This window comes from Calliphora vicina, chromosome 2 (genome assembly GCF_958450345.1).
Source record: "Calliphora vicina chromosome 2, idCalVici1.1, whole genome shotgun sequence".
In the NCBI taxonomy this organism is placed as follows: Eukaryota; Metazoa; Arthropoda; class Insecta; order Diptera; family Calliphoridae; genus Calliphora; species Calliphora vicina.
This window is the reverse complement of record NC_088781.1, coordinates 116618423-116633427: the sequence shown is the minus strand read 5'-3', so window position 1 is coordinate 116633427 and position 15005 is coordinate 116618423. Positions and strand designations below refer to the sequence as shown.

The following is a 15005-nucleotide window of genomic DNA, read 5'->3' as shown; positions in this document are numbered from 1 at the left end:
GGAACCAACCGGTACTTCTAATAAATCTGATCATATTTACTAGTGACACATCTCTGAGACAGTCCAGATCATGGAAAAGAGCTCTACCAAGATGTAGTAGTCTATGCTCTTGTAAGGCTGGGCATTCACATAGAAGGTGCTGTACCGATTCCTCCTCCTCTTCATTTAAACAACTTCTGCAGTAGCTATAACGTGGGTAACCCACACGTTCCGACAGATGTCCAATCATACAGTGCCCAGTAATTATACCCGTAAGAAGCCTAATCGAATTCCTGCTAAGATACAAAAGAGTCCTAGTTCTATCCTCTGTCAGATTGGTCCAGAGCATTCTGGATATTCTACAAGTGATGATATTTGACCACCTGAGTTCCGTCTCACTCAAAGCCCATTCATCTATCAATCTCGATACTGTCACCAGGGGAGTGTGAATATCCCTTTGCGCTAGAGATACGTCCAGGGACGACCCGTTGGTTGCGCACTCATCAGATACTTCATTTCCACGGATGCCCTCGTGTCCTGGAACCCATATCAACTGGACGTGATGTTGTGTCAGTTGTGCCAGTGATTTAATACAATTGAGAAGATATTTCGACCTGATCACGTTGGAGTTAAGAGCCTTGATTGATGCAAGGCTGTCCAAGTAGATATGTATAGTCGAATTTTCGAGATTCAGTTCCCGGATTCTTCTCGGGGCTGTATCGATGGAATAAATCTCTGCCTGGAAAACCGTGCAGGTATCGGGTAATCGAATAGACATCAAAAGGTCCAGTTCATCTGAGAAGATTCCCGAGCCCGTGCCTCTTTCTGTCTTTGAACCATCAGTGTAGATTGAGATCACGTCATCCCTTAGGACAGAGTTCGCGGCCCAATCATCCCTTGTCGGTATTCTGGTCTTAAAAGTTTTGTCAAATATATAGATAATACTCTAATCAGTTATCGCAACATGTGTTTTAAGCCAAAATCAAAATTGAAGCTATAAGCCGATCAATAGCATAATGGTTTTCCTTATTAGTATGTCCGCCTTCTTCATTCGCACAAAATGATTTCTGGAAAAGTTCGTTATCTAGAGGATTTCGATATCTTCGATCCTTAAAAGGAGCTCGCTATTTTGTTTAAATATAGGTACAGAACATTTTAGAAGATCAGTCATGTTCTACTATTAAGAGAGACAAAATACTTCTAGGTTCGTCTCTTCTTAAAGTTTCCACAAAGACTTTCACTATAAGAAATATTAAGCATTTCGACTAATTCGTTTGATTGATAATACTTGGCCAACACTTCGCTTTCTTCCCCTATGCACTAAACATTTTTATAATTTCCTACAAACTTCCATAGAAAATGTAGCAAAACTATTTACTTTTTTTTGTAAATCACATACACATAGTAATAAATGTACAGCAGCAAACAGATGCTGACAACAATTATGTATTTTAAGGTAATGTTAAAACATTTTTATGTCAATCATAACCTAAGATGAAAAGAAACACAAAATCTTTACAGGCAATGACAACTATGAACAATACAAAAAACTACAAAACCACTACATACTCCCAAACCAGGCACCCCATTCATATACGAGACACACAGAAAATTCAAACAGCCACCTAAAATTACAAGAAATTCATAAAAAAAAAACTATTTTTCTTAAACATAAATAATTTTTTGTTATCATTTTTTGTGTGGTAATTACAAAAATATTTTTTGATAATTGTTTTTAAATAATTCGTTTAGAGTTTAGAGCAATTACATAAAATGTTTATGACCATAAACTAACCTAAAGATGTAATAATATTTATTTTATGACTCTAAATAAATAAAAAACCTTTAAAAATATCCCAAAATACACCATTTTCATATTTACACACAAAATAAACACACGAATGTATATTTTCAATTACTTAACTTTAGTTAATAAGGCGGAGTTTAAACCACCACTCTTTAAAGGCGGAGTTTAACTATGACTATGTTGTTATACAAAAAAAAAGAGAGAGAGCAAGAGAGTTAGAGCGTGGTTTAAGCTCTCTGTCTCTTTATATATCTACCTGTTTGCAGTTGTGTGGGCACCTTTAAATTTTTATGCAAATCATTTATGTTTATAAATGAAAATAAAAAATAACACATTAAAAGATGGAGATTTATAAACAGGTTTTTCATATCTTACAAACAGTCTGCTAAACATTAGTTAGGAAGAGATATTTTATATAAATATTGTAGTGACTTCAGAAGAAAATGAAGTTTGTTGAGAAACAGGTAAGTGGATTATTTAGCATACAATCGTAGTAGTTCGAGTGTATGCAAAAAAGAAACATGTTTTAAATCATTCAGCACCAATGAATGCCAATGATTAAAGTAATGGTGGAATTGGCAATTTGTAATTTATGAAGCTGATCGTAAATAGGTTTATTTGAAGTAATGGCGGTGTTTGATTATTGAATTTAGCTTAGGGTGAAAAAATAAGTTATTTTAAAATTAGCAAAAAAAAAATCGGTGTTCAAAACAATAATCCGACCAAATTTTCTTATCCGAATAAAATAGTTTTATGGATTTCACCATCTTCTAGAGACGTAAGTTAGTTCATTTAAGATAATACTGTTGTATTTTCGTCTTAATGTGTGGCTAGTGCTGTTTGTTTTATATAATGATCGGATTATTTTGGACCAACATTTCGCCGATGCTGGATTTTTTTTCTCCATTACCACTCTTGGGAGCATTTGGCTTCCACAAAGCATCTCCATCTTATACGATTTGTTTGTAGTTGTTTTTCGCTTATTTCCCATGTAGATTGCACTGCCCTAGTTATTGGAGTATCGTGCGTCTCCATGTACGATGTTATTTTGTATCAGTTTCGTTAAACGGTTATTGTAGATCTAGATGATTGGTCTGCTGTAGCAGGACCTCGGATACATGTATGATGTTGTCATAAGGATCCAATCTATTGTTTTTATTGCCTTGTGTCAGTTTTGTTAATCGGTTTTTGTTCCAACTAAGTAGATGATTGGTCTGCTGTAGCTGGTCTATGATAACGGGGCTTCAATCTGTCGCTGCCTAAAAACAACACCCTCTTTGTGTTTGGTGTAGTGGTGCGGAACCTTGCTAATTTTTTGATTCCTACCTTTTTCTCAGGTAGTTTGCTGTTTTATCATCAGCATAATCTAAGGAAATCAAACGTATTGTTACGAAATTGTACTTGAATTCAAATATAACGATTTTAAGGGCTGATTTAAAAGTAGCATAATGCTTTCAAATAACATTGCTGTAATAGCAAACTGTAACATATCTGTGGGCATTATTAAATAAAAGCTTTCAGTTGACCATTGATCGTAAGTTGGCAACGCTGTTTGAATTCGAATATTCAGTTAAAGAACATTGTAGAAAGTACACCACATATGGCGTATGATCTAGAATATTCGAACTTTGACAGTTAAAGAGCAATCTAGAGTGCAGATGGCAGTGTTATAAATAGTGGCAGAGGTTGCAGTCGTGAGTGAGTTTATCAGAGACGCTTTTCGAATAAACACCAACTTAGTGCCTTAAAGTGTGTTGTGTTTTTCAAGTAAATTCGTGTACATTATAAATTGTGTCTGTATTTCTGAGAATTTATAAACGTGTATAAAAAACATTGAGTGGCTATTTAATTCTGTGGTTGTTGTACATTTTGAATAAATAAAGAGTTGTTACAATTTTTAAACTACTAAAAGGCTTTTATTTGCAATCAAAAGTATCCGGTTTATTTAAAGGAAAGAAACCAGCGTTTTGAAAAGGTTAAAACGTAACAGTATATTCCGGAATAATACCTGATCCAAATACTCCACAGAATCACTTAATATCCTACTGAGCGCTCTCTTTCAAGTCTGCAAAGTTGTTGTCTCTGAGAACATAATCACCTACGTTGGAATATTGCGCGTGAAATAGTTTTTCCTCGTTGAACCTGAGGCTTCACAGAATATTTACGCTTTGTCTATCTCTTTTAACCATGTTTCCGCCAACTGGAGGCAAATTAAGGTCGTTTTTATTCCCAAAATCGGCAAAAGACTTTCTTCCAATAAATATCTCAACCTTTCAACATAAAACGTTTGAAAGACTCATCGACTCTGAAGTAGTCAGCAGGCCTACCTTTGCTCTACGGAAATAGCTAAACATAGGTTATAAAATTTATAGAGCGATCTCTCAAATTTAAACAATATACAATAACAGCCTTCTTAAAAATAGAAAGAGCTTTCAATGACATGAGTACTCTTATTAATATGAATTTTGAATAGTTCATCCGCAACTTGTTGTTATTCATGTTGAAATTAAGAATAGTTAGTCTTTTCAACAGCGTTAAGTCCAAGCAAGTTGGACGTGAACGCCCCAAGTTGGCGTGATCTCTCCTCTACTTTGGCTTATCGTTGGTAACTCGATTCTTATTGAACTGGACAATAAAGGAATAAAATTGGCTGCATACGTGAACGATGTAGTGATACGAGTATCGAGGTTGTTTCCATACATAATAAGCGACATCATGTATAATGCTTTGAGATTACTCATTAATTGGACTACTAAAATTGGTCTAGGGATAAACAGAAAAAAACTAAAGCTTCAAAAAAACTGAAGCTTCAGTCTACCTCGGTTAATGAACTGCAAAATTCAATTATCGAATAATACGAAATATTTATGTATTATCCTCAGCACGGTAGCCTATTATAACAGTTGTAAGATGTTCGGTCTTTAGAGAAATCATGTTCTATTGATCTTTATATAATGGGCATCTTCACATAGTAAATTAAATTATTGCTATCATGGAAGCAGACAAGTTATTTTATAATAGTAATATTCTAATATTGGTATTTTTATCGACAGTCAGGTGGAAAAGAAACGGTGAGAGAACACATCATTGTATAAAATTGCTTTTTTTATCTTTCGAGTTTTGGTTCGAAGTAGGAATGTTTTGTAGAGTTACGTATTTCCCGAGGGGTGGAATTAGGTAAGGAAAATATTTAGCCTTATCAACCTGTCTATTGAAAACACTAGAGCGACTGATATGACTACATCTAAGGAGCAGGATAGATACGCGCTTCATTATCGACGCACAATATTCCAACCACATTGACAAATGTGTTGACAGTGCGCCCCACGAGGTTATATAGAAGACGGATTGTGGCATAGGGGATATGTGTTGGCCGCATTTTTGGTCATCCATACATACGTATGGAGTTGTTAGAGGTACTGTGACAACTGAGGGTCTACGTTATCCTGAATACATTTGGGACAAGATAATGGGAGTAAACCCGGAGAAAACAGAGTTTGACGTCTTTACTGATACTCATATTTCATATAGACTTACCGACGAATGCAGAGTCTTCCAGAGTGAGATCTTGGTGGTCTCAAATGCCTCGCAAATGATAATGGCGAACGTCTCTATGGCGAATAAGTGACTATTTATGTCCACAGTTAGAAGACTTTGATAAATTAGAATGGACCCTTGGGTTCTTCGAATTTATGTGTATACATATAATGGTATCAATCCTTATCTGATGATATCTGGTACATGTTTGGACATCTCGAAGAACTGTCGTACGCCGATATCGCAGAACAAGGCCTGAATAGTATTTTCGCAGTTAACAAATATTTGGTTTCGAACGATTTATCCAAAAAACTCAACAACTTCAACCTGAAGTCAGTACTACATATATGGATCGTATAAAGATCAGTCATATCCTCACAATTCTTCCAAAACAGGGTCTTAGGATGATATTACAATTTTGTGGCCTCAAGTTATTTCAAACTTGTATTTTCTAACAATATTTTGCATCTACAGGCGGGATCACAGTTAGCCTTTAAATCGAAATATGTAATTGGCAGCTGATATGTCTCACCTTTAAAAAGTTTGTGAAGAAGTCCTGCGAATTTCATTGTAATGTAGAGAACGTGGTAGGTCAAGTATTCTTGATGTAGCTCCAGGAATGTGGAACTAAGGTATATAATTAAAACTGGAATAACATGAAACTGGTCAGAATGCAGATGATTCGTTATTGATCTTTCTCGATCCTGACAACAATAACTCTTCATTCATACCTGGAAGTGAAGTTTTGTCCGTAAACTCCAAGTAGCAAATCGTATTTTTTTTTTCTTAAATTAAATTATCCAATATTATCTTCAGACGGCGAATACTGTGATGTGTTGAATACAGCGTGCTGTCCTCCAGAAGAACTTGTTTAGTGAAGTCCTGAAATGAACTCTACAAAGTCAAAGAGACTGACATTGAAGTAAACCATTAAATTATCGAAAAAAAGTTCTGCTAGCATCAATCTGGCAGCGCATATTTGAATCAAATTTCAAACCTTTATTTGAGGAGAACATTTATATTCATATTTCAATTTATTGTGACAAACCATCTAGACGCACGTATTAATTGAAAACCCGAAACGCAAATGGCACTGGATGGGTCATGTACTGTGACGAGAAGATACAAATACAGCCAAAAAAGCGTTGCGATGGAATCCCCAACAGAATAGAAACACCAAAAACAACCTGGACAAGGTCAACAGAGAAGGAAATGTATTTTTTTTTTTGGATACATTTAGTATCAACTCAGAAACGAAGCACAGAATCAATTATAGTGGAAGACTTAGTGCTTTGGGCTCCAGTGTCAGTTAAAAGAACTTAAACGTTATTTCTTTTAAGTAAATCAATCAATAAACACCTATAATTTTGGATTTAATTTAATAATTTTCCAGATTTTCATTACTTCACAGAATTTCTAGGATAATTTCTAGAAAGTTGAGAAATTATCCTCAAAATGTTATCCATAGCTTATCAATAAACTTTATCCTTCTAAATAGTAATTCGATTTGCCATAAAATAACTCAATTTGTTTAGGTTTAAAACTTTTTATTTAAAATACTTTTATACTGTTTATAAAAATCATTTATAGCCCACATATGTTATTTATTGTCTTAATTCACTCATAGTACCTCACATGAGGTCGCATCACTTTTTGCGACTTTTCCCCAACGTCATGGTGTTATGTGATGCCGCGTAGTAATTCTTATGTGTAGTATATTCCAAATATTCATCCTCTAGTCTTTGTCTAGTTTCCTCCAGTTTGCGTTTCTCTTCAGCATGATCCTTCTTCAACTTATCGAAACGTGAATGCAATTCTCGTTCACACTCTTTCAACTCGGATTCCTTCTCCTTAACACGTTGTACAAACATTTGACGCACCTCTTCCTCTTTAGCCAGCAATTCACTCAGATGATTGGTACGTTTAACCTCAAAGGTTTTTTGAAAGGAAACGGGTTTATTGTCAACATCCACATCGCTGAAACCCATTTCTTGAAGACGCTTTTGTCTATACAACTCATAGTGTTTGGTGTGAGTTTGTTCGCGCAGATCTTCCATATTGGTGCGTATTAACATCTCTCTTAGCTTGACAAAATCACAGTGAGTTTCATTTTCCACTTGCACAGTGCCCCATGGATATTGGCGGGCTCTTACTTGTTTGCTGCCGATCTTAACGAAATCGGTACTGCCGACCACGGCAAAGGGCGTATGATTATTCATGGCACTGTTGGTATCGGCCACTGTTTCATCATCTGTGGGAAACTGATAAATTTGCACCTCATTGCGTTTCAATTCGTCCATTATAGTCTCTTTGAATCTTTGCAACTCCGCCTTGGATATGGTATCGGCTTTGGCTATGATGGGTATTATGTTGACCTTACTATCCAACTGTTTCATGCACACCAAATCCAATGACTTCAGACCATGACCCGTGGGGCAAATGAAATAGAGACAAGCATGTATACGGCTGTCATGGTAGTCTACCAATGATCGTTTAATTTTCAACTCCTCTTGCAAATACGACTCAAACTGCACATCTATATAGTCCACCACCGATATAAAAGAATCATGTTTATTGATTTGATCACCATAACCCACTGTATCGCAAATGGTCAGTTTTAGTCCCACATTACTTTCCTGCAACTCATAGGTGTGGGCCTTTAGTTTGACATTGGGCAACGTATGAGGACTGGCTGTAGACTCGAAGCTAGTGTTGAAGAGACTATCCATTAGAGTAGATTTTCCCAAACCAGTCTCTCCGACACACATAATATTGAAGGCAAAACCATTTTCTACACTCTTATTCACCAATTGATCTGGCAAACTGTCGAAACCGACATGGCCTGATTGTTTTAGAGAACGTACTAGCGTTTCCTTGATGTTGGGTAAAACTGCTACTTCCACGGTCATTATTTTTTTTAAATATCACAACTACTTTTTTAAAATAAACTGAAGGATGCTTGTTGATTGAGTTTTCGTTAGCGAATGTGATCGATTGTAGTTTTTCGTGATCATTTATACACTTTTCGTGATGTAGTAGGTAGGCGCCCACGGTTTATGTTGACCATAAGACAATTGAATGTAAATGACAATTGTTCTAAGAATTTATGGAAATTTTACAATACCGCGATAATAAATATGTGATAACTTTTTCTTAAGGTTTAACAATAGCAGGTAGAACGGTATGTTTTTCAGAAATTTGTGGAATTTTTCAAATTTTGTTTATTTCCAAGCTGCAATAATTTTCCACGTAAATAATCTATTAAGTTTTATGACACGAAATTAAATGTTTAAAAACTGTTACACGTTAAAAATGAATGGCTCCTAAACATACGCTGATTCAAAATGGAAATTTTCCCTTTTAAATTAAACACTCTTAGTGGAAATTTTACAAATTTTCCCTCGCAAATAAATAGTTTTCAATCGCTCATAACAAAACTTCTAGAAAAAGTAGAAAATATATTAAGTGAGCAAACATAAGATTCCACTATTTAATTTTCAAATCATAAAAAATCATTTTGAAGAACTTCAATATTTGTTAAACACTCAAGAACCCACTTCTTTAAATATTATTCTGTAGAATTTCTTAAATGCTTCGTTCAATCTTTATCTATAGGATGTGGAAATGGGTGTGAAAAGGTGAAGAACAATTATTGGGTGTATGACTTAAAAATGCGGGATTTACAATAGATGGCGTATATATAATTTTCTAGCGTACTTGGTTATAGAACATTATAGTGTAAACAACAAAGATTTTTTTCGGTTCGAAAATGTCGAATTGTGTACCAACAAAGCGTCATATGAGGGAAGTTTTGCTTTACTTATTTAATTTGAAACAAAGTACAACTAAAGCACATCGATTACTCACCAAAAATTATTGTGAATGTGCTTCATCGGTTTCAACGTGCGAGAGTTGTTTTTTGCGGTTCAGAAGTGGTGATTTTGACATGGAAGATAAAGACTTTCGAAATACAATGTGTAAAGCATACAAATTCGAAGGAATTTCTTTCGAAACGAGTTACATATTAACGCTCCAGAAAAGCCAAAAATGTTTGAAGACCAGGAATTGGAGGTATTACTCCATGAAGATTGTTGTAAAACTCAACAAGAGCTTGCAAAATCATTGGGATTTACTCAAGCAGCAATTTCAAAACATTTGCGAGTAACAGGATTCATCCAAAAACAGAGAAATGGGGTACCATACGTATTGAAGCTGAGAGACCTTGACAGACAATTAAGCATGTCCAAAATGATGCCTGAACACTATAAAAGAAAACCTTCGAATCATTACTTGCGATAAAAAATGGATCCATTACAATATCTCCAAGCGTATGTGAAGCCCGGCCAATCAGCCAAATCCTTATCAAAGCCAAATGTCCATGGGGCTAAGGTAATTTTCTGTATTCGGTGGGAGCAAAAGGGTCCTATCCAGGGTTTCGATATTCAGCTCTAGCAACATATTGCTTACATTTGACTATGCAATAAATATGAAATTATCTCATTTCATCACAATCAGCTAATATAAATATTCATACTGTTCGTTCGTATTACTATTAAAATTGCAATGCTAGTCTGCAATTTTTAGTAGCAAACACAATTAATTGCACATCCACCAAAATATATGTTCGTGCTTTAGTAGCACACACAGTTTTTTTGTCGTGCTAATATTGCACTCCATTCGTTTTATTTTGTTGTGCTGTCAAACTTTTCTAGCAAAAATACACACTTCTGTGGTTGTGCTATAGCACAATTGACATTTCTGCAATTGATGCTATCAGTTGCTGTTCTTGATAAGTGCATTACAACATATCAGTAAACACACCCAATGTACAGTTGGGCAGAATCAAAATTTTTTTGAAATAAATCTGGCATTTCTAAACTGCTGATCTGATCAGGATAAAATTTGACGCGGGCGTAGCCAATGAGTATTTGAGTTTAAATTATTAAAATGGGCCCAACAAATGCCCCAGGGGCGGCGCTATGGGGGCTCAAAATAAGGTACCTTCGACATGCAAAATTTTTAAACACGTGCCATTTTTTTGTTTCCCACTCGATTTCAAAGAGTTTTATATGTTTAGAAAGCGCTCGCCTATGTCTTGAAAAAATATGCTTGCGTGTGCTATTTATCTCTTATACTTTTCGAGTTATAAGCATTTCAAAATTGAAATTTTAAAATTTTGCCATACCTTGGTCCGCTTTTTTAAAAATATATGTCGTACTTTTGTACCGAACAGGCTCGATTTTTTTTGTTAGTTAGACAACTAAATTATCAGTAATATACAAAATATTTCAGAGTAATATCGATTATAGATCCAAAAATAGTAGATTTTTGCTGTTTTTTGGATGAAAAGGTGACTGAACTCTTTTTTATTAAAAAAAAAATTTCTTTAAGAACATATAACAATTTTATGTTTTTCTGTAAGGTAGCTTTACAGAGAACATTTTGGTATAAAAAACATGTCCTATTTTTTGAACATGTTGCCCTTTCGTCCTTCGGAATTTGACCTATTTTTTTTATCAAAATTTCAACTTTGGGCCACATGTTCTAAAATCCCAAAGTTGGGATCAAAAAACGGAAAGCAGCTTTAGAAACCTTGATGTGTTTCCTATTTATCCCCAAAGTATTTTCCCAGCCCCGGAGGAAATGTAGACCCTATGGTTAAAATTGTAAAAAATACCATTTTCGGGATTTTCGCATACATTTTTAGGAATTGTGGGATTCCTTTTGACCTTTTGAAAAGGTTTTTTACACTTTGTAATTTGGAATGACAAATTTAAAAAACGTTGAAAATTTCATTGAGTTTTGCTAATAAATAAAGATTTTATTACATATTACATATTTATTGAGTTTCTAAAACTAAAATTTTTATCAAAATTTTAATAGGATTGCAAATACATATTAGGAACAATTTGATCCACATTTATTCCGAACATTTTTTTTCTTGTTTAGATATTTTAATTTTTGGTCTTACAAAAAAAATGCAAGTCAATATCTCAGTTAGATTCAAAAATATTTATACTAATGAATAATCGTTATTTCGTATTACATACTTGACAATAAAATAACTAGCAGCATCCAAATAGCCAAAAAACAAGAAATATCAATGCAACCATAGCAGAGCAACCAAAGAAATGTAAATTGCTGCCAGAGAAAATTGCTAGCACAACAAAACAAAAACGAATGCTGACGCGCAATATTAGTTCGGCAAGAAAGTGTGTATGCTGCTATAGCACGAACATATATTTTGGTTGTTGTGCTACAATAACGAGTTGACAACTGTTTGTATCTGCTACTAGAAATTGCAAACTAACATTGCAATTTGTATAGTAATATATGAATAGTAACATCAATTTATATTAGCAGAGTTATACAAAATTATAATAGTAACTATATTTTTAGTATGCAGATTGATAAAAATGTATATTTACTGCAATTGACGGCTAATATAGTAGCAATTGTAAACCCTGGTCCTATCTAGTATGAGCTGCTGAAATCTGACCAGACAATCACAGGGAACCTGTACTGAATGCAACTGATTCGTTTGAAGCGAGCATTGGCCGTAAAACGCCTAGAATATACGGGCAGACATGAAACCGTAATATTCCATCAAAAAGTTTTTAGAATGAAGTGGGAAGTTGGATAGTTTTACATAACCCGCTTTTTAGTCCAGACCATGCCCAGTCCGACTGCTATTTGTTTCGATCGATGCACAACGCTCTCTCTGGGATACGCTTCACTTTGGAACAAAGTATCCGATGTTGGCTTGATTCGTGCTTGGCCTCAATAAATAAGCAGTTCTTTTGGCACGGAATCCATATGTTGCCAGAATCATGCGAAAAGGTCATAGCTAACAATTTATACTGTACAAATGTTTCAAAATTAAAGTAAAAATCCAGCATTTTTAAGTCATACACCCAATACGTCGACACTCCTGTTAAGAAGACGCTGCTGGTCAATCCTGATCTCACTTGTGCGGAAATTTCTTTCACTTTTCTGTTTTCACATTATTAACTTCGACTCTGTGAACATGTTGCTAACTAATGGGAATCATATTGTGGTTGTGTGAAATATGGGAAAATGTGTGGCAATCATTTGTTGACTGTATTTTTCAAATAGCGATCTAGGGGTTTGGGAACGTTATTCTCGTACATATTAATACCTTTTTCAACATGCCATATGCTTTGTTATCATTGCGTTGTGTTCGTCGATTATTAGTAACACCTTAAAAAAACTTTTATAGTTTTATAGAATATTTAAATATCGTCTGTAATGCTCCTAATACCGACAATCTGAATATCTCTGAACGGCTTATAAGATAAATAAACATTTGGCGTAACTCTTCCCCTTCAGCCAGCAATTCACTCAGATGATTAGAGCGTTAAACCTCAAAAGCTTATTGAATGGAAACGGGTTAATTGCCGTTATCCACCCCCCTTGGTGTACTCCAAACCTTGATGTTGTGCTTCGAGGGGAAATATGGAGCGAAACTGGGGCTCCCGAGGTGCATGGACCTCTTTCCTGGTGAGAATTTTTTTTTTTAAATTCGCAGCTGACAAGAGTCTTATCTAGTACCAAGGGCATACTATGGCCCCAGGACTCCGGTCCTGTAGGATCATTGGTGTCGGTCACTACGGGTGATGTCGTGGTGGCTGTGGTTTAAACCCAAAATCGCGGGTAGAAGATCGTTGGTTAAAGTACTAATGTTTGAGCTAGTGCTATTGCCGAGTACAACAGAGCCATTGAAAGTAGCAGATAGCATTCGTGATGTACTTACTGGTCGTAGGACTCGGTTCTCGGTCGAGGTCAAAAGTGTGTGTTTAGTACGCAACCGGATGTTGCTGCTTTGATAATTGTCCTGGGTTTGTCAGTTGTCTAGCTAGCTACGGATGGCAGGGATTAGATAGCCCGAGCTTTCGAGCAAGGGGTTTGTGCCAATTGAGTGTTATTTGCAACACACTCAATGGCGGTAATAGACGCATGGTTTCTATCCGGTGTTAAGACCACCGTGCGGTTTAGCCCTATGAGGCAGGTACCCACATAAATCTTAGACACATCAGTCGTTATCCACATCATTTGGCAAATCTGAAACTTGTCATGTATGTGGGCGATGTTCGACTCATTGTAAATTACCATGACTTCATATCCAATTCTTGAAGACGCTTTTTTATATTCAACTCAGTGTTTAGTATCAGTTGGTTTGCAGTTTTTCCGCAGATATTCTCTCATTGCTTGAACTGAATCACAGTATTGGATAGAGACATAAGTACCAATCTCTGTGAAACACTGAAACAGACATCTACTTCCACTTCTATTTTTACATCCTTCGTCTTGGCGATAAAAATATTTCAGTATATTCACTAAAAACAATCGTTTAAGTGAGAATTCATATGCACTTCAAGTGGCAATGTTAATGTTAGGTTAGGTGTGTAGCCCCTATTGTGCGGATCCCTTGGGTACATCCAAAATTTATCCCATTATGATGCCCACGGTGGCGATGATTAGAAACAGCCCTAAATATTGCACTGCCGGATGTGTTAAGATGACAAATGAGAATCCATTTCATTTGGGCACGAGAATACTGTAGGAGAATACAACATGAGTTACAGACCAGAAAGTTACTGAGGTTATTTCACCTGCCAAGTCAGCTAATTCCAGCTAGAGGATCCCATACGAAACATCCGGAAACATTTTCGGCGGTAACAAATTGACATTATATCATCAGTCCATCTGACGTCGGCCGATTATCCATTATGAATGTCTAGAAAACTTGGCATCAATGCATAGTTTCGGATACAATAGAGTCATGAACGACACCTCCTTGTGACTTTGGATAGTAATTGGTAGTTGCTTTAATACAGTTTGAGTAAGACTGACTAAGGTGACACAATATCTCCACCACCCTATAACAGAATCCTACGAATTTTGACTTTGAAAAGTATTGGGTCTATTATGGATGGCCAACGAACTGAAATTGCATTGTCAGTTTCCAAAATGGTATTACAGATGACAACTGGAATCTAGCATCTAGTTTTAGATTAGTACATATTTTGCAAAAATTAACAGATTTCAAAACGTTTTCTTGTTCATTATCTGTGTTTTAGTTTTTTCTTCCCTCTTGTATTCTGCTTCTGGAACATATTCAGTTTAAACGTGCCCTTTTCCATGCAGCACACTACATGTTCATCGCTAAAAACCCTCAAAGATGTCCGGAATGAAGTTCAAATGATAATGAAATGTTACTGCCCAGTTTCTTTTATTTTCGATAAGTTCAGTATGGTATCAACTTCTCTTATTTCCCACGAAGTTTATACAGAAATAAGAATTTGCCTGCTGAATCGAAATTAGGAAATACTTCTTACATCTGTTCATCATCAACTGTTTCGGAAAAGCTTCTCAGATTCTGAATAAAAGCGAATGAGATCATTTAAAAGCTTTCAATTGTGATCGTAATTTTGGTAAGAAGTCATATGTAAAACTAAACGTTTACAAGCAAAGAGATGATTAGCCCTTTGCTTTATAATGTTGGAGATATACTCAACACATATGGCAAATTTCCAGTTTGGAACATTAAAGCTTCCTTTTTAACATATAATTTTACTACTATTCTGTTTCCATTTTTCTTTACAGCCCAGCAAAATAATTCTCCCACCAAAAAAAATTCAATAAATAATAACTCAATCAC

At 35.4% G+C, this 15005-nt stretch overlaps 1 protein-coding gene across 1 annotated transcript; it reads right to left on the bottom strand.

The window, feature by feature from the left end:
* Positions 1-6969: 6969 nt before the first annotated feature.
* Positions 6970-8232, bottom strand: LOC135952461 (septin-2-like). Its single transcript, XM_065502408.1, has one exon. The coding sequence runs from the start codon at positions 8230-8232 to the stop codon at positions 6970-6972; it is 1263 nt and encodes a 420-aa protein (XP_065358480.1).
* Between the last annotated feature and the right edge of the window lie 6773 nt (positions 8233-15005).